At 36.0% G+C, this 21,203-nt stretch overlaps 1 protein-coding gene across 5 annotated transcripts in view; it reads right to left on the bottom strand.

Annotated features, from left to right (window-relative positions):
- Positions 1–8,713: 8,713 nt before the first annotated feature.
- The window catches only part of LAMA2 (laminin subunit alpha 2), a 622,089-nt gene continuing 609,599 nt past the window's right edge, over positions 8,714–21,203 (bottom strand). For all 5 annotated transcript variants that reach the window (XM_086707799.1, XM_086707800.1, XM_086707801.1 and 2 more), the window contains 3 exons: positions 19,505–19,635; positions 17,367–17,589; positions 8,714–9,686 (listed from right to left, as the gene is read on the bottom strand). In XM_086707799.1, coding sequence (XP_086563925.1) covers positions 9,529–9,686; positions 17,367–17,589; positions 19,505–19,635 — 512 coding nt within the window. In that variant the 3' untranslated portion in view covers positions 8,714–9,528. The remainder of the gene's footprint in view (positions 9,687–17,366; positions 17,590–19,504; positions 19,636–21,203) is intronic.

Raw genomic sequence — 21,203 nt, 5'->3', positions numbered from 1 at the left:
GGATTAACTTGGAGAGTGTATATAGGATAACATGTATTTAGCATGTTTGTCAGTAAGATTTGAATGTTCCAAGCAAGAGAAAACTCTAATATTGGCTTTAATGATAAAAAAAAAAAGAAAAAAATTTTCCTCGTGCACGTAACTGAATAGTCCAGAATTATGACAGCATTCAGCTGCAGTTAACTCACTGAAGATACGACTTCTCCACCCTGCCTTTTGCAATATCAGCTTTATCCTTGGGTCCCATCCTGAGGTCTCTTGGCAGACCTGGGCTCTGCCCACTTAGAAGCAAACTGGACTCAACCATCCCAGCTGTCATATCTTTATGCACACTATGCATTAGCTTAGAAGAGGGGTGTATCTTTTTGAACAGGCCTCACAGAAAACTCATTGGTTCTAATTGGATCCCTTATTATGCCAGTCACTGTAGGTCAGAGGATGGGATGGGGTTTACTGATTGAATTGTCAGCACCCATTTCTGATGTAAGAATAGTGGAAGGGATAGGTCCCCAAAGGAAATGCAGCTTTTACAGCTCAATAAATGTCTTTTACAGCTCAATAAATTCATTAAGTGTACTTTTCTTTTATGCTCAAAAGGATTTTAAAAACCTACGCAAAATAGTGTATATGATTTTTCCTACTATTTTATTATGTATGAGCTTTTAAAATTGTTGCATAAACTTTCATTAGTTTGTCTCAATGTGGTTTTTAGAAATGGATGCGAAGAAATAACTTATTCTTTAACTTTTCTTTTTTAGAAAAGTAGAGCTGATACATGTTACATTAGCGTCAGGTATACAACACGATTCGACAACTCTCTGTGTTCTCCGCAGCTGTAGCTACCGTCTGTCACCATACAATGCTATTATAATACCATTGGCTACATTCTCTATGCTGTGCCTTGTATCCCCATGACTTAGTCATTCCATAAGTAGAAGCTTGTATCTCCCACTCCCCTTCACCTATTTTGCCCATCCCACCACCCTCCTCCTCTCTGACAACCATCAGTTTGTTCTCTGTATTTATGGATCTGTTTCTGCTTTTTGTTTGTTTGGACATATCATCTGCAAATATCTTCTCCCATTCAGTAGGTTGACTTTTTGTTTTCTTGATGGTTTCCTCCAGTGTACAAAAGCTTTTTATTTTGGTGTAGTCCCAGTAGTTTCTGGCTTTTGTTTCCCTTACCTGGGGAAACATATCTAGAAAAATGTTGCCGATGGCAAAGAAATTACTGCTTATGTTTTCTTCTAGGGGTTTTATGGTTTCAGGTCCTATCTTTAGATCTTTAATAAATTTTGAGTTTTATTTTTATGTATGGTGTAAAAAAAAATGGTCATGTTTGATTCTTTTGCATGTAGCTGTCCAGTTTTCCCAGCACCATTAATAAGAGATTATCTTTTCCCCATGTATGTTCTTGCCTCCTTTGTCATAGATTAATTGACCATAAAAGGGTGAATTTATTTCTGGGTTTTCTATTCTCTATTGATCTATGTCTATTTTTGTGCTGCTACCATATTGTTTTGATTACTACAGCTTTGTAGGTATATCTTGAAATCTGGGTTTGTGATACCTTCAGCTTTATTCTTCTTTGTCAAGATTGCCTCGGCTATTCAAGGCCTTTTGTGGTTCCATACAGTAAATTTTAGAGTTGTTTATTCTAGTTCTATGAAAAATGCTGTTGGTAATTTCATAGGGATTGCATTAAATCTGTAGGTTGCTTTGTTTAGTATAGACATTTTAACAATATTATTTCTCCCAATCCATGAGCATGGAAATAATTTATTCTTAATTGAAAGGTTGATTTAATGCCCTGGGAAACAGAAAAAAAACGAACTCAACAAATAACCTTTGTTCTTAAGGACTCAAAATCTAGGAAAAGATACATGTATAACCTTTGAGTACACAAAGCACATTACGTTCAATTCAGTAGTGGAAGTTATATCCAAGTGCTCAAAGATCTCAAAAAAATAAAACAATTAAATGTGATGAGGACATCAAAAAAAAAAAAAAAAGAAAGGTTGATTTAAATAAATAGTTCTTTCTCTTTCTCTTTCTCTTTTTCTTTTGATAGCAGTTCTACTCTTCATAGTCTTTTAAGGAAGAGGGATTTTGGCAATGCTTTAATTCAAAGAGGACTCTTTTGATTTCAATGTCTGGATCTTGTGTCCTCAAGTTCCTGTTGTATTTCTGTTCAATTATTCATTCAAGAACTTTGTTCTCCCATTACTCTGCTTTATAATTACTGCACTTTTTCAGAGATGAGCTTCTGGACACACTTGAACCCACTGGTACTTGGTAGAGTCAGAACAATCACATTTGGAAAACTATTTATTAATCTATACTTTTAAATATAATATTCTAGCATAGTTTAGGAATTCAGTTGAATTATATGCATTACATTGGTTTAAACCAATATTATTTGGATTATTATGTAATTTTTAAATAACTTTGTTATTCCAGTCTCCCTGAAAAAAATACTTTCTTCCCCCTCTCCCTCATATTATTGTTTCTGATAATCCCTACATCAAGTTTTCAGTTATTCAGTAGGTTTACTACCCAACAGAGGGATGCTGGGCACCTTGACATTGTGACTGTTTTAAAGTTAATTTCTGCAAATTTTCCTCATGAGATCCTTAATTTAAGAAATTGTATATGATAATAAAAAATTGTATATGATGCATCATAATTATCTCTAATACATTAGAAATCAATTATTTTTTTTTTAATTTTTAAAAAATCTTTACTTACTTTTGAGAGGGAGACAGAGTATGAGCAGGGGAGGAGCAGAGAGAGAGGGAGACACAGGATCAGAAGCAGGCTCCAGGCTCTGAGCCATCAGCCCAGAGCCCGACGCGGGGCTCGAACTTACGAATCGTGAGATCATGACCTGAGCTGAAGTCAGACGCTCAACCGACTGAGCCACCCAGGCACCCCAATTTTTTTATTTTAGAGAGAGTGAGCAGGGGAGAGGGGTGTGGGGAGAGAGAAAGAGAGAGAATGAATGAATGAATGAATGAATCTTAAGCAGGCTCCATGCTCAGCACAGATCTCAACACGGGGATCGGTCCCACAGCCTAGGGATCATGACCTGAGCCAAAATCAAGAGTCACTCAACCTACTGAGCCACCCAGGTGCCCCTAGAAACCAATTTATAAGATAAAATAAATTGTTAAATTATATCCATTTAAGTATTTAATACACTAAATTATTCACAGTAACAATACGTTAGTTTTGAGAAGTGCCTGCATATAGTAGTGGAAAATTCCCCTTTTAATTGTCATTGAGAAAAAAAAAAAAATGAAAAATATTAAAATGAACCACTTTGTTATATAAAAATTGCTAACATCATATTATATAGTTTCGATTCATTTTTGATGCTACAACACATTGCTAAAATTTTAATCAAAATATTAATATAAATTCTATATATTAGGATCAAACAAAAAGAATTTATCAATAAATTTGTTTTTACTATATATTTAAAGTGGGCATTGCTTTTATTTTTTATTTTTTATTTTTTAAAAGTAAGCATTGCCTTTAAAATTAGAAAAGTAACAATCTATTTCTCTCTCTCTCTCTCTCTCTCTCTCTCTCTCTCTCTCTCTTCCATCTCTAACTGTTAATATAGAAAAAGTTTGGCTGGCTTATTCTACACCTCTGAGAAGACTCATGAACTGTCACTTACTTAATTAAATAAATTCTGACAATTTTAACCCTGGAACATACTCTATAGAGTTTTGAATGCAAAATACATCTCAATGAAACATTGTCACCTAAAATTTGTAGTATCTTTTCAGTGAATTTTGTTTTGGGGCTCATACTTGATCTTGTGTGTTTTTCCTGGTCATCCTGTCTTAGTATGTATGGCATGTCTTTCTCCATCTGCAGTCAGCAGTCTCTAATGTTGATATTTCAGTTTTAGGGATGATTGCCCATTTCTCTGAAGTGCCCATCAGGGTACTTCTGATGAATTCTGTGTATGCTGCATAGCTTCTATGCATTTCAAGTAAGCCAATCCAAAATATACTCTCCAAATTTGGTCAATCTATTCAGATATGTCTTTTGTGTGTTTTAGCAATCAATTTGATTTCTGTTATATGTAAGATAATGGCTTTATTAGGAAATATTATATAATTATACAAAATCTTAATATGTGGATCTAATTGTTTTTAAGTCTTTGACTTATGTAATTCAAAAGTAACAAAATGATTAAAAGTGTATGCATGTCTTTATGATTAGATGTTATACACAAGAGTTTGAGTGTCAAAAGTTTAGACCACATTTCTGTAAAGGAATTTAAAAGTCAATAGTTTATTTGGCCACAAACAATCTCCCAGTTCCAACATTACCACATCCCTAAGACTGTGTGTGTGTGTGTGTGTGTGTGTGTGTGTGTGTGTGCATGTTGTGTGTAAAAGTGGAGGCTGGAGTAGCCGGGGAGAGAAATTACCAAGAAAAAGTGAAATAAAAAGCTGTAATTCTTAAGCTTTTTTTCATCTTAACATTATTTTAAATTTCTAAAATAATATTTACTTCACAAGAAATGTGGCAATGAAAACATACGCTTAGGGAATTGAGAAAATTCATTCATAAATGAACTCATTGTGTGACTTGGCTTTTGGTTTTGATTTAAGCTGGTCAGATTCATTCCTCCTCATTCGTTGCCTTCTGCCCTGCTAAAGTATAGTTGTCAAAAGGTTAAATATTTATGACTCGCAGGCAAATATGTTGTGAATACACGTCAAAGATTTTATTTAACTCAATGAGGGAAGAAATAAGATGATGAACTGGTCTAAAGAGCATTTGAGAATCTATACACACACAGACATATACATAAAGGAATATTAAGATAAGATTTCTCAGTTTGATAAAAAATTGTTACCTTCAACCAGACAAAATTTATTTATATTTCTATGTGACAAAAATCTACAAGATACCTTTGACATTATAGAGTTATAAAATAGGCCAGTCAACAGAAACTCAAACCCAGTACTGCACTGAAAGAACACCCAGGGATTTCTTTTGTCTAAATTCTGAATTTTTTTTTTTTTTTTGATATCCATACCCTAATACTCTTAATTTTGGTGTGTCCATAGTCCTCTATCTACACTCACTCCCTTGGTGATCTCATCAGTCTTGTGGCTACAAATAACATCAATGTTCTGATGATTCCCATATTTATGCTTATAACTCCAGACTCATTATCCAATTGCCTATGGTACAGTGGTCTTAAGTATCTAATGGATAAGTTTAAAATTAATATCTAAAACCCATGACCTGGTTTTCCTATCTGTAAAAGGCCCACTTTGACTACAACCCCCCATCTCCAAATAATGTCTACTCTATTCTTTCAGATGCGTAGAAGTTATCAGTACTTTATTTTCTCATACTCCATAGGCCATCTTCATTTTGCCTTAATTACCTCTTTTGATCCCCTTCAGTCACATTTTAAGGTTGGGGGCTAAAAATCAACACATGAATTCGGAGAGGGGGAGCACAGTTTATGTCATAACACTCTCACTTTGATAGAAACACTAATCTATCTTCAAAATATATCATAATCTAATTACTTTTCACCACCTCCCATGCTATCGCATTTTATATTATTAGGTATGTCCCTGAAGAGGGCTGAGCTCCAGAGAGACAACCTTCCCAAATAAAGCAGGACTTTGATTTGTCCAAGGATAAATTAGTAGTTCTCCAAACATGAAAATACAAACCAGGAAAGCTCTCCAGAGAGTCCATTCTGCTGAAAAGTTCAGTAAGTGGTGGTATTAAGAAGAACACTATTTCTTTGATTTATAATTACTATGTAGCTATTCCTAATATCCCCAAGCACATATAAAAACAACTTCCTCTCTTTAAGTATGTTGTGAATATTCTTTCATTTTTTTAGTCTCAATTTTTTGTGTTCATTTATGTAAGGGATAATGGTCACTGTTCAAAATAATGGATTTCTCTGAAGTACATGTCACTCTAAAGGAATCTGAAATATGTTGATGTTCTATGTATGTATGTATTTGTGTATTTATGCAGAAAGGCTCTGCATTATTTTGCTGGGACTTCCATGGCAACGTACCACAGACTAGGTGGCTTACACAGTGGAGATTTATTTTCTCACAATGCTGGAGACTAGATTTCAAGATGTTGGCAGGGTTGGTTTCTTCTAGAGGCCTCTCTGCTGGGCTGGTAGATGGCTATCTTCTCTCTGTGTCTTCACAAGGTCTTTTCCCTGTCTGTGTCTTACTCCTTCCTTATAAGGACATCTGTCATGTTGGATTAGGGCTCACCCACATGACTTCATTTTTCCTTAATTACCTCTTTTAGATCCCCTTCTGCAAGTACAGTCACACTTTAAGGTATTGGGGGCTAAAACTTCAACACATGAATTTGGAGGGGGGGGAGCACAGTTCATGTCATAACACTCTCATTTTGACAATGGGCACACATTTCATGTCACTTAGGTTTCTGGCACAAATGCCCAAGAGTGAGCCTGAGTCACTAACCTGCATATCAAGATTCCAAATAAGAGAATTTCAGGCACAGCCTGGAAGATCCTTTCCCTTCAAGTGCCCCTTGGGTCTGAAGTATGTACTAATTTCAGTCAAGCAGATGAGTACAGTACAACAGGTTTGTATTTCTCTCTTGATTCAACAGAGATTAAAAGACATTGAAAAATGCTTTTGCAATCCTGCATTAGCAGGAAGTCATATCTTTTGCAAGTGGTAGTGAAAGACAATGCTCTGTACTTGGGAAAACTACTGTATTTTGTTTCCATAATAATTGTAGATACCAATTATATTCCCTAATAATTCAGTAAATATTTCACATAAAATTGAGATTTTTAATTTGTCAAAGTAGTCTTTTCCTCTGTTGTTAAGCAGAAAATCTAGAAGAATTCTGTCGTTGGAGACAATAGGCCAAATCAAAGAAGGAGAAAATAGTTATGATTTTTAAAACCACTAATTGAAACTTTGCCAGTGTTCTAGTGCTTTGGGTCTGAAATCTGCTCAGTTTCTTATATTCCATTGTCAGCTGTGCTCACCATGGTAACTTCAATAAAACTCCCTTCATAAATGTTTTTCTTCTGAAGTGCAAAGCACCTTCTTAAAGAAGGTTGACAACCTGGTAGGAGTGGGTGTTTGAAAAATAAATGAAAAGTATTCTGTCTTCTTCGTGATTGCTGTGGGTGGAAGGAGGTGAGGAAATTATTGAGGGGATTAAGGTTGGGTGAAGGAAATGTTTTGCTTTGGGATAAAAATCTGATTATTGAGGTAGAAAATTAAAATATGCCGGAGAAACTTTTCCTGTTCATAAAATTTCCTTATTTCTCATCTTAGAATTTGGACAAGTTTTGTCCATACAAATTCATGATCCACTTTTGAATATGGATTTTGTCTGGGACAAATTTAGCCAATACCTCATTCAGTGAATTCTGCTTGGGTCCAGATCAGCTTTCTTGGGAATATTTTGGAAAACTTAACTAACATGGGGCTTGAAGCACATCAACTCTCTCTGGGTTTGTTCCAGTTCCTCCCCCATAAAATAGGGAGGCAGTAGAAACCCAAGTTCCTAGCCTTAGTCACACATTAGAATCAACTGGAGATGTTTAGAAAATGCCAATGCCAGGGCCTTACTCAGAGACTATTTAAGGTCTGGGGTGATATACAGATATAAGAATCTTTTCTTTTTATACGTACCCAAGGCAATTTTAATGTCTAGCAAGCGATGAGAATCACTGTACTTACTGATTTCAAAGGGCCCTTCCAATTCTATCATTCTAAGGCATTCACCTACAAATCGACCTCAACAGGACTTGACTCTGATAGGATTATTAATTGAGTACCTTTGCTTTCAAATTTGTTATATTTCTTTCTGTTGAGGCTTCAGGAAAGAAAGGCATTAACTTTTAATTTAGGAACTTAGCATCTTTATTTCTGTTTATTCACTTATTTTCCAGGTAAGCACAAATCTTGTCAGTGTTCAGTGGAGAAGGAACATCCTCATTTTTAAAACACATTGGTTCTCAGAGAGTTTTATGACTTAACGATGCCTCAAAAGGCATTAACTTGATTTAATATTATTTTTTTTTATGTGTGAGGAAATGGCCAAGACAAAGTTAACAACAATAGATTGTTAGAGGACTCTACAACTCTATGACATAGTGGATACTTTCTCTCTTTAGAACAGTGGTTCTCATTCCTGATGGAACTTTAGAGTTGCCTGGGAAGCCTTTTAAAAATACTCATGCCCAGGCTACATCCTAGGCTAAATCAAGCTTCCCCAGAAATTCCAAAATGGAGCCATGATTGAGAATTGCTTGATCTAGAATGAGGTTGTATAGGCAAATGATATCAAGCAACTGGCTAATGGTGAAATGCTGAGTGTATTAGCCATCTCCTTGATTAGAAACAGCACCTTCTTTCCCCTTGTGGATAGCACTGTCAAAAAGGATTATTTTTCTTTTGTTCAAATTACCATGTGAAGGAAGTCTGTTCTTTTATATGTTCGACGTTATTAGACTACAACTATTTCTACTGAAGATGGCAAGTGAAACACTTCCTTCTTAAATTGATGAATAAAATCTAGGTCAGTCTTCTCAAAGACCCCTTTGAAGATGGTTGAAAGAGTGGATAAAAGAAGAACTAAACACAGACTTTTTTTAAGGAAATTAATTTGTTAAGTCAAATTATCACTCAAAAAGACTCAGCAATGTACTTCTATTAAGTTTCTGGTTTATTGTTTCCTGGGAGGTAAAAATGCATTTCAGCATTATTCCTCTGTGATTGTGTATACTGTGATATTCACTGAAAATTTAAGGAGCCCATAGTCTCAGTAATACAGTATCAAATGTGTGCTTAATTGTCATTCTGGAGCTTGGTTCTGGTGTCTCCCCAAAGCCTATAAATCATTATCAAACAAGAAAATCAAGTAATTAAGCTCCCTTGCCAGAATCTGATCTATACTCTCTAAATACATGCTCAGCACAAAAAAAGTATTCATTCATATGGCTAGTTAAACTCTCTAATAATAAACCTACATCAGGGAAATGATTTGCTAATGCTTTCTCAAACATAGGGAGTAAGGAGCTGATTTCCTCCCAAACATGCCAAATCCATTGTTGTTTTCAGTGGCCTGAACAGAAAGCCAAAGATGATGTACATGGAAAAGGATGAAAAAAGTTTTAATAGGAGTTAATAAAAACAATCAAAAAGTTGCATTCACAAATTACATCTCAGCTTTTCTTGAGATGACTTCAAGGCATGTTGCAAATTCAATAATTTATGGTCAGTTGCCTTTCATCTTTAAAATCACACAAAACAAGCAATTATTTAGAATGAAATAATTGGTTTAATATTCATGGACTTAAGTTGAATTTAAAGTCAGTCTGGGCTCTGAATCAGCGCCATCTGAGTACAGAAATAATTCAATATACATGCACAAATTAGTTTTAATAACATATAGATAAGATATATTTCTTTTACTTGATATACTTATTTTGAAGGGCCTTTCTTGGAGTTAAACCTATTAGTTGGCTGGGCATGATACAGGTTGAACGCCCCATAGTTCCAGGGCCTTGGCAAAATTGACCTCCAGCGGCTTGCCTGTGCCTTTCGTGAGCCTCAGAGATCGGATGCAACCTCGGAACCTAATGTTGGTTGTCAGGCCAAACTGATTGAGGCCATCTGAAAAAGAAAGCAAAAAAGACTCAGTTTTGAAATGTGGCTTCCATGTTAAATGTATTTTTAAAGTTTAATTCCAGTGTAATTAACACACTGTATTACATTATTTTCAGGTGTAAAATACAGTGATTCAAGAATTCCATCTACAACTCAGCGCTCATCAAGACAGGTGTGCTCTCAGTCCCGTTTACCTGCTTCATCCATCCTCCCACCCACCTCCTCTCTGGGACCCTCTGCTCTCTATAGTTAAGAATCGGTATTTCTGGTTTTTGGTTTTTGTTTTTTGGTTTGTCTTTCTTTCTTTTCCCCCCTTTGTTCATTTGTTTTATTTCTTAAATTCCACATATAAGTGAAATCATATGCTATTTGTCTTTCTCTGACTGGCTCATTTCACTTAGCATTATACCGTCTGATCTATCTATGTTGCAAATGACAGGATTTTTTTCTTTTTATGGCTGAATAATATTCCATTGTATGTATGTATGTATATGTGTGTGTATACACACATATACACATATACACACATACATACCACATCTTCTTTATCTATTCATCTATTGATAGCCATTTACCTGCTTCCATAGTTTGGCTATTGTAAATAATGCTGCAATAAACATAGGGGTGCATATATCCCTTCAAATTAGTATTTTTTGTATTTGAGTATATACCCAGTAGTGTGATTATTGGATCATAAGGTAATTCCATTTTTAATTTTTTGAAGAACCTTCATACTTTTTCAGTGGCCACACCAGTTTGCATTCCCACCAGCAGTACACGAAGGTTCCTTTTATTTCACATCTTCTCCAACTCTTGTTGTTTCTTGTTTTTTTAATTTTAGCCATTCTGACAGTGTGAGGTGATATCTCATTGTGGTTTTGATTTGCATTACCCTGGTGATGAGTGATATTAAGCATCTTTTCATGTGTCTGTTGGCCATCTGTATGTCTTGTTTAGAGAAATGTCTGTTCACGTCTTCTGCCCATTTTTTATTGGATTATTTGATTTTTGGGTGTTGAGTTATATTGGTTCTTTATATATTTTAAATACTAACTTTGTATCAGATATATCATTTGCATTCAGTAGGCTGTCTTTTAGTTCTGTTGGTTCTCCCATTCAGTAGGCTGTCTTTTAGTTCTGTTGGTTGTTTCCTTTGCTGTGCAGAAGCTTTTTATTTTGATGTAATCCTAATAGTTTATTTTTGCTGTTGTTTCCCTTGCCTCAGGAGACACATCTAGAAAGATGTTGTTATGGCCCATGTCAGAGAAATTACTGTCTGTGCTCTCTTCTAGGATTTTATGGTTTCAGATCTTATATTTAAGTCCTTAGTCCATTTTGAGTTTTTTTTTTTTTTTTTTTTTTTTTTTTTTTTTTTTTTTTGCGTGTGTGCATGGTGTAAGAAAGTGGTCCAGTTTGACTCTTTTGCATGTAGCTGCCCAGTTTTCTTAATACTATTTGTTGAAAAGACTTTTTCCTACTGTATATTCTTGCCTCTTTTGTCAAATATTAATTGTGGGTTTATTTCTAGGCTTTCTATTCTGTTCTATTGATCTACATGTTTCTGTGCCAGTAGCATACTGGTTTGATTATTACAGTTTTGTAATATTACTTGAAATCTGAAATTGTGATACCTCCAGTTTCGTGTTTCTTTTTTAAGATTGCTTTGGCTATTTGGAGTCTTTTATGCTTTCACACAAATTTTAGGATTGTTGCAGTGGCTGGTGGGGCATGTGACTCTTGATCTCAGGGTTGTGAGTTTGAGCCCCACACTGGGTGTGGAGATTACTGACAAATAAAATCTTTTTTTAAAAAAATTAGGATGGCAGTTCTGTGGAAAATGCAGTTAGCATTTTGATAGGGATTGTTTCAATCTGATGATTGCTTTGGATAGTATGGACATTTTAACACTACTTGACCTTCCAATCCATGAGCATGGAATGTCCATTTGTTTGTGTCATCTTCAATTTCTTTCATCAATGTTTTATAGTTTTCAGAGTATAGGTCTTTCTCCTCCTTGGTTATGTTTATTCCTAGGTATATATTTTCTTGGTGCTTGTACATGGGGTTGTTTTCTTAATTTCTCTTTCTGCTGCTCATTAATTGTGTATCAAAATGCAACAGATATCTGTACATTGATTTTGTACTGCAACCTTACTGAATTCCTTTATCAGTTCTAGTAGGATTTTTTTTTCTTTCTTTCTTTTGGTGGAATTTAGGGTTTTCTATATATAGGTATCATGTCATCAAATAGTGAAAATTTTACTTCTTCCTTACCAATTTGGATGAATTTTATTTTACTTTATTTTTTTCAAATCTAATTGCAATGGCTAGGACTTCCAGTACTGTATTGAAGAAAAGTAGTAAGAGTGGACAATTTAGTCTTGTTTTTGACCTTAGTGGAAAATCTCTCAGTTTTTCACCACTGAGTATGATGTTAACTGTGGGGTTTTCATACATGGTCTCTATGAACCTACTTTTGTGGTATGTTCCTCTAAACCTACTTTGTTGAGGCTTTTTATCATGAATGGATATTGTACTTTGTCAAATGCTTTTTCTGCATCTGTTGAAATGTTCATATAGTTTTTACCCTTTCCTACTTGATCGTGGTGAATGATTTTTAAAAATGTATTCTTGGATTCAGTTTGCTAGTATTTTGTTGAGAATTTTTGCATCTAATTTCATCAGATACACTGGCCTGTAGTTTTTTCTCTCTTTTGTAGAATCTTATTCTGGTTTTGGTAATGCTGGCCTCATAGAATTAAATTGGAAGCTTTCCTTCCTCTTCTATTTTTTAAGTTTGAGAAGACCATGTATTGATTCTTCTTTAAATATTTGGTAGACTTCACTTGTGAAGCTATCTGGTCCTGGACTTGTGTTTGTTGGGAGTTTTTTGATTATTGATTCAATTTCATTTCTAGTAATTGTTCTGTTCAAATTTTCTATTTCTTCCTGACTCACTTTTGGCAGGTTATATGTTTCTAGGAATTTATCCATTTTCTCTAGGTTATCCAATTTGTTTTCATATAATCTTAGTATTATTTTATAATCCTTGGTATTTGTGTGGTGTGGGTTGTTATTTCTCCTCTTTCATTTCTGGCTTTGAGTTCTCTCTCTTTTTTTTTCTTTGAGTCTAGCTAGATGTTTATCAATTTCGTTGATCTTTTCAAAGAACTAGCTCCTACTTTCATTATCTTTTTTTTTTTTTTTTGGTTTGTTTCTATTTCATTTATTTCTGTGTTAATTTTTATTATTTCTTCTGCTATTTTTAGGTTTGTTGTTGTTTTTCTAGTTCCTTTAGGTGTAAGGTTATGTTGTTTATTTGAGTTTTTTGTTTTGTTTTGTTTTTTTGCTTTTTGATGTAGGCCTGTATTGCTATAAACTTCCCTCTCACAACCAACTTGCTGCATCCCAAAGTTTTTGGACCATTGAGTTTTCATTTGTTACCATGTATTTTTTAAATGTTTTATTTGATTTCTTGGTTGACAAATTTATTGTTTAGTAGCGTTATTTAATCTCCATGTATTTGTGTTTTTTCCAAATTTTTTCTTGTGGTTGATTCCTAGTTCCATTGTATTTGGGTCAGAAAAGTATGTCTGTGACCTTTTTAAATTTGTTGAGACTTGTTTTGTGGCCTAATATGTGACATACTGTGGAGAATGTTCCATGTGCACTTAAAAAAATGGTATTCTGCTGTTTTAAGATGGAATGTTCGGGGCGCCTGGGTGGCTCAGTCGGCTAAGCGTCCAACTTCAGCTCAGGTCAGGATCTCACAGTTCGTGGGTTCGAGCCCCGCGTTGGGCTCTGTGCTGACAGCTCAGAGCCTGGAGCCTGTTTCAGATTCTGTGTCTCCCTCTCTCTCTGACCCTCCCCCGTTCATGCTCTATCTCTCTGTGTCTCAAAAATAAATAAACGTTAAAAAAAAAATTTAAAAAAAAGATGGACTGTTCTGGATCTATCTGTTAAATGCCTCTGGTCCAGTATGTCATTCAAAGCCACCCTTTCCTTATTGATTTTCTGTTTAGATAATCTGTCTATTGATGAAAATGGGGTGTTAAAAAGGGGTGTTACTGTACTATTACTTTCTTTATACTTGTTATTAGCTTTTTAAATTTTTGTTATTTGGGTGCTTCCATATTGGGTGCATATTCACCACTGTTACTTCGTTTTGTTGGATTTTTCCCTTTATTATTATGTGGTGTCCTTTTTTGCCTCTTGTTAAAGTCTTTGTTTCAAAGTCTATTTTCCCTGATATAAGTATTGCCACCCTGGCAATACTTTTCATGTCTATTTGCATGATAAATATTTCTCCATCCCCCACTTTCAACCTGCAGATGTCTGTTGGTCTCAAAAGAGTCTCTTGTAGGCAGAATATAGATGAGTTTTGCTTTTTTAACCATTCAGATATCCTATGTCTTTTGAATGGAGCATGTAGTCCATTTACGTTCAAAGTATGTATTGATAGGCATGAATTTATTGCCATTTTGTTATTTTTTTTGTGGTTGCTTTTGTAGAGCTTCTCTGTTCCTTTCTTCTCTTGCCACCATAAGTTCTCTCACCATAAGTTGGCTTTCCTTAGTGATATTTTGCATATCTGTTACTGGTTTTTGATTTGGGGTTACCAGTAGGTTTGTATATAACATCATCTGCATATGGCAGTTTGTATTAAGTTGATGGTCGCTTAAGTTTAAACCAGTTTTTTACCTCTCCCCGCCCCGCACCCCCCAAAAAAACTACATTTTAGGTATATGGTGTCATACTTTACATCCTTTTATTTTATGACTCCATTGACTGGTATTTTTTACAGATACACTGATTTTTGCTGCTTTTGTGCTTTTTGTCATTTTAATTACTATGTGTTTTGGTGTGGACCTCCTTGTGTTCATTTTGTTGGGGGATTTTTGTGCCTCGTGGATCTGAATTTCTGTTTCCTTTCCCAGGTTTGAGAAGTTTTCAGTTATTCAGTCTTCAAGTAAATGCTCTGCCCCCTTTTCTCTCTCTTCTGGGATCCCTATAACGTGAATGTGATTACTTTTGACGGAGTCACTGAGTTCTCTACGTCTATTGTCATTTTGCATATTTTTTCCTGTCACCTGCTCAGGTTGATTACTTGCCATTACTCTGTTCTCCAGATTGCTGATTTGTTCTGCTTCCTCTAATTTGCTATTTACTCTATCTAGTGTATTCTTAATTTCAATTATTCTTCATCTCTGATTTTGTTTTTTTCTCTCTTTGTTAAGGGTCTCAACAAGTTCTCCACTCTTTTTTTCAAGTGCTGTATCTTTACGATAATTACTTCAAATTCTCTTTTATGGATATGACTTATTTACGTTTCACTTAGGTCTCTTGCTGTAATTTTGTCTTGTTCTTTCTTTTAGGACATTTTCCTCTGTCTCTTATTTTGTCTCTCTGTTTCTGTGTGTTAGGAAAGTCAGCTAAGTCTAATGCCCTTGAAAGTGGTGGGTAGGCACACACTTTTAACAAGGTCGAGCTGGTCATCTGCCCTGAGAGAACATGTCTCTGCTGCTGAGACCAGGCCAATCCACAAAATGCACATGAGCAAGGTGCGTAGTTTTAGCAAGGTGTGCATGCCGTCTCTGGGAGATGGGACAGAGGCCCTGTAAAACATGAGGTAGGGAGATGCAGTATTAGCAAGGTTTGAGCCTGGTTTTCTGAGGGAGGGGATCCACAGCGCCAACATCCAAGCAGGCTGGGCTGGAGGGGGTGGGGCTTGGTGTAAGCAAGTTAAGTAGGGAACAGTTCTGTCTGTCTGCACTACTTCCTGCAGGTGGCTGTGTGTTTGTGCTGGGGGGCAGGGGAGGGAAATGGTGCTTTCTGGCTTCTTTATTCCTGGGGGAGCCTCCCAGCAATCTCTGTCCCTCTGGGACAGTAAATAACTCCCCTCCCTTATGCCCCAGGTGTTTTGCAAACTGCTGCTGCTCTGCTGTTATCTCTGTGGGCTGTTCTTTGTGCTGTCTCTTGAAGGGTGGGGACTCAGTCTCTTACCACCCTTCTGGCTCTCCCAGAGACAAGTCTGTTGATTTTTAAGGTTCCAGGCTTTAAGTCTTGCTGGTTGTAAAAGCTCACAAAATTTGGCCCCTCCTGTTTTCAAAGCCAGACGTTCCTGGAATTGCCTTCCCCATGTAGACTCCCCAGTGTGACTCTGTTTCTCTCCCCTCTGCATACCCGTGGCTCCCTCACTTCCACCAAGGGCCTGTGGCCTTTAACTTCTCACGGAGTCTCTGCCCTTCCTACCTTCTTCCCTGTGGCCTCTTCTCTACATTTTGTTGTGGAATTTTTTCTTCCAGTCTTTTCAGTTCATTTCTGGATTATTTATAATGATAACATGTGTTATCTAGTTGTATCTGTTGGATGAGGTGAGCTTAGAGGCCTCTCTGCCATCTTTGCTGAAAGTTTTTTAAGGGCCTGTTTTAGTCAGCTGTTAGCTTGAGATTAAATTGGAAGCCTGTTTTAAGTAAAGTTAGTGATTTTGTGCTTAGCTTCGCTAACAGCTAAACTTGTAAAGTTTCTATGGTTATGTACGCTGAAATTTGGAGACATGTAGAATTGTACATTTTAAGATAGCAAAGAGTTTGATTTGGAATGAATGAGTTTACAACTCTGATATATTATGGAATTTTATTTAGTGAAACAAATCAATTGATCAAATATTTTACTGAATTAGGATATGGGCTTTCAATGGTGACTTTATTACTTTCTTCATTGTAAAAATACATCCCAAAAGGTTAAGTAGGTTGAAAATTCACACAAAGTATTTTCTTTGCTGAGGACACACTCCATTCTTTCAGTAGGCCTAGTAAGTGCTAACTAGGATCCCATTTCATAGACTCTAAGTGGAGAAATACATTATCTCCTTCAAAGTATCTTGGAGGGTATCCCGATTGAAGCAGAGGTAGGCCCTTTTCAAACCCAGAAGCAACTTTGGAAAAAGGAGCTCTGAATTGGTCCCCATTTCTCCTAAATCTTTCCCTCCATTAACCACTGCTGAATATATATTTTGCTTGTTTTATTAAGCAGAGGAACTTTACATGGGAACGGCAGTTTCTCTTGCCAACATGCTGAAAGACCATTCCAAGAGTCTGTGTTATTATAGTATTTAAAAAGAGGTGGTTGGGTTATTTCTCATCAAGTTGGGCACTCTTGTTTATGGGCACTTTAGGTAACTCTGTGGTTTATGTGCTCTACTTAATGTGCTGGACAGGGGTTTTGAATGCAGATTTATTGCTTAGGTTTCTTTGTAATATAAATATAAATGCTATAATAACCTAAGGGGGAAATTAGCTGTGTTTAACCCAATGATTTCCAGAACTTGAGGAAATAAGTTCCATAACAATTTATGATTCCTCTGGTATATTGATTTTCAAAAAATCAGAAAGAACACCAACTCTGACTGTTAAATGCCTCATATCTTTTATAAGCAAATTCATTTCCTCTAGCCCCCATCTCCTCATGAATGAAACTTCAGGGGCTATCATGTAAAGTTCAGCCCCATGTGGTTTATATAAGTAATATGCTCATTTTGCACACTGGAAATTTCAGGTGTTATTTATGGGAGTAGATTCTAAAGCTAGGAAGTATACTTGAGCACACGTTCTTGGACATATTTATAGACATATGTAAATATTTTAAATCCACTAACAAATTCTTGCTGGGGTAGATAAGGCTCACCTGGGAATCCTCCAACAAACACGGGGTCATTTGTATCAGCTGATGTGGATGCCTGGTTGGGGCTCTGGGCTAACACCTGGTTCCCATCTACCGTCAGCTCAATGCGGTGTTTGATCTTGTTGGCTGTGACTTTATGCCATTGTCCATCACACAAATGCCCAGGGATCCCAGCATCATAGACAGCAGTGAATCGGCCGGCACCATTGTCCACATGAAACATAAGCTGGAAAATAGGAGATTGAACAGTCACAGATGGTTTCATTAGAAAGGTTTCATGATGGTTTGCATAGCAAAAATTGTTATGTCTCTAGGAAAAAGGCATTGGCTGGAATAGTTAGAAATGAACATATCTGAGACATTTTAAAAATTAAAAAATCTTGACAGAAATTAAAACACAGATTTAATGACCAGGAATCACAAAATATGTTCTTTGTTTGGAGCAAGATGTGTGAGACTAGTAATAATTCTGCTTTCAGAAAATGTGATATATGAGTCTAAGTGATAAAAAAAAGAACCTCATATACACAGGGACAAATTCTACCATAGATCTTTACAGAGTATGAGAGTTCTTAGTGAACCTTTATAAAATTTCTTAAAAGATGTTTAGAGTAATTCATTAATTTGATTTACAAATTCATTTTAGAGGATTATTGGTTTTGCAAAATGTAAGCTTTTGAGGTTTTAATTGTATGTATTCTTTTTTTTCCTTCATGGATTCCATTTTATATGCAGGATTGCGAATAACATAAATTACTTTTTTGGGCAAGCTTCATGTCACAGGTGCCAGAGACTTTCAGCCAGAAGGCCAGTTAAATTCTTAACAATGTAGAACTTAGATTGGAAGTTCATGTCTAAATGAGAAAAACCTGTTTTCAGTAACACGGAACAGTCCCTGAAATTTGAGATGACAGAATTCTTTTGAAGCTGACGAAGAAAAGAAACATATTGAAACATTGAAAACAGTCAGTCTTGCAGCACGTTTGACAAGGTAAAAGAAAAGACACGGGGTTTTTAAAAAGATGAAAAACTGCAATAGGTGAAAAGTTTGTAAACTGAACAGGGATGTAAAAACAAAACAAAACAAAACCTTAAGGTTCTACTCTATTGGGTGGAGTTTGTAAGAGCAGGACTTGGTGAGAAATACACATACATTGTAATGGAACTTGATACTCTGACAAATTGATAGTAACTGGTTAAAAGCAGGCGATGAAATGAAGCGAACTCCAACAAGATGTAGTGAACGTGCTTGAAAATCTGGCAAAGCCATGAGTTGTTGCTTGTCTGTTCCCCCTTTCCTGCCTCTGTACTCCTGGATCTTTTTGCTTTATTGCCTTTGAGGATGGTTTGAAGATAGGAGGGAGAGTCTTGAGGTCACTCTGTGGTCTTTCTTCTTGGGAGGCGGCAGCAGTATACGAGTGGACATATGAACAGGGATGAAGCATGAGTCCTATTTAAGAGCCAGATAGAAAACTCGGGCGACTCCTTGCTTTGCCTGCCTCTCTTTACCTGCTGCCTTCAGTACAAAGTATATACACAGGTCATCTTGCAGCAGGTTGCTGTTCATAGGCAGGGAGGGACAGGAGAGGTGTTTGGAATTAGCTTATCCATTGTAAGCAAATTGGAAAAATAGATTATGTTGATATAAATTCAGTATAAATCAGTACTTTTTTGAAATGGTATCTAGATGATTTTTAAATAGAAATTGAGAAACTGATGTGTCAGTTGGCCATCTTGACTTCTGAGATGTGCCTACTGTGGTATAAGAGGCAAACACTGATGTTAGACAATCCAGGCCCCCTCCTCTTTTTCCCATTGGAACCTACAGTTTTACATACAGTGTATTCACAAAGAGGATATCAGTGTACTTTTAGCAACAAGTAAGAGCTTGAGATCTAAAACTATTTGGCCCATTATGTGTCAACACAATTGGCTTACTGTAGAATTAGCACACTTAAAGCTTACACTGGTCTACAGAATAAGTGTTGAAAACACACATTAGAGATAATCTAGATAGATGGAAAGATACAATCTAGCTTTCTCCCAACAAAGAATACAGCAAGGCTTCACAATGTAGATGTTCTACATATGAACAACAATATCATGAGGAAATCAGAAATATGTAGACAGCTGACACTCACCTTTTCATCAATCATTTCGACACCCATTCCATCCATTTTCTGGCTGCTGATTCCTAGAAGAACTCCAGTGGTTCTAGTTGTGCGGAACTCAAATTCTACAAGAAGGTCCAATCCCACTTTGAACCCATCAACTGTAAAATGAAGATTAAAAAAAAAAAAAATGTGGATTAGAGTTTAGGGATTGTTGATTCAAGTTTGTACAATGCAATGGTTTAGATCTCAATTCAGATATTCGTCAATTATAATAAGTTCCAGACTCTCCTATGGCCTATATTTCCACCATCGTATCATGTAACACTTTAAAGTTATTGCTTATTTTCTTGGTTGTCTTCCCTCCTAGCATGTAAATTCTGTGAGGGCAATTTTATTACTGTGCCTACCAAGGTATCTGGCACGCAGGGAAGTTTAATACATAGTTGTTGAATAATTAAATGGATGAACACACACGGAGATTGGCTCAAAGAATCCCATAGCAATGCATGGTTCTTTTGGAAGTCTTACTGTTGGATTAGGTCAAGCATGTCAATGATTATTCAGTAAGATTTTACTAGGCTGCTCTAAGATTACTGTTTCCATTTTTTTTTTTTTTTTAATAAAGGAACTGTAAGCATGATTTTGAAAGAGAAGATTCTGGGACATAACTAGGTTTTTCCAGTTTATCCAAGTAAGTTTTTTCTATAATTTCCTATATTTGATTCATTGATTTATTTAATCTTAGGAAGTATTTAAGACATGCCTCTTAGAAACAAAGCCATTCAATATGAACAGACCTAGAAAATATCAACTGCATGGAGTATTAGAGAAGAACTACAGAAATTTTATGCATGTCTTCTATTAAGAAATAAATGCTATTTGTAATCACAGTTGCCTCCAATGAAGGGTAGTGTCTATTATGTGAAAAACTTATTGTTCTACTGAGAACCTTGATGGGTTGGGATGTGCAAAGGTGGGTTTAGAGCAGATTTTAAGAGAAAAAGAAGCTGAATTGTCCTGCAAAATAAAACAAAGTGCTTGTTTTTGTCCCTGAAAGGGAGAAGTGAGGAGAAGAAAGGCACAACATGAAACAGTTCAGCGGAAGACAGAGTGAATTGGCCAGTAAAAACCACAGTGATCAGGTGGTTGAAAAGGACAAAGATGTCAAAGGTTTAATTGAAGCTGTATGGTTTACAATGATGAAACCTTCTCTAATCATCCAAGTCTTATAAAGATTGCATTACACTGTCTGTTGAGGGGATGGGAGGAGTTGTTGGAAATTGGGGAAGTGGCTAATTTACTGGTCCAGTTTGATCCAGAATGAAAAAAAAGAGCCCAGGCAGAATAGCAAGTCAATAAATTAACTGCAGACCCTGAAGCTTGCCATCAAATTTGACCAAGAGAATGCTAGCCATCTGTGAATTTGAAGAAATCTTGGGGAAGGCTTTGGGTTTTCTCTGCACATGGAATGTAAGGCTCATCATAACCACCAATATTTAAATGTTTAACAAAACCTGTGTTTATCTGTTTTCTGCCTCAGCTATAGGTGAAGTTTCCAAATTACGCTTTGTCTGAGGGCTCTGGCCTTCCATCTCCGAAAACCTTTGTATGTGAGCATTTATCTCACCTTTTAAATCCTAGCTCAAATGTCAATTTTCCCATAAAGCCTTTCCTGATTTCCCCAACCAAAATTAATGTTTCTTCTAAATATCCACAGAACCTTGCT

This window comes from Puma concolor, chromosome B2 (genome assembly GCF_028749965.1).
Source record: "Puma concolor isolate L17-30 chromosome B2, mPumCon1.1.hap2, whole genome shotgun sequence".
Classification (NCBI taxonomy): domain Eukaryota; kingdom Metazoa; phylum Chordata; class Mammalia; order Carnivora; family Felidae; genus Puma; species Puma concolor.
Note: the sequence above shows the minus strand (reverse complement) of the source record. Positions and strands in the feature narration are given on the sequence as shown.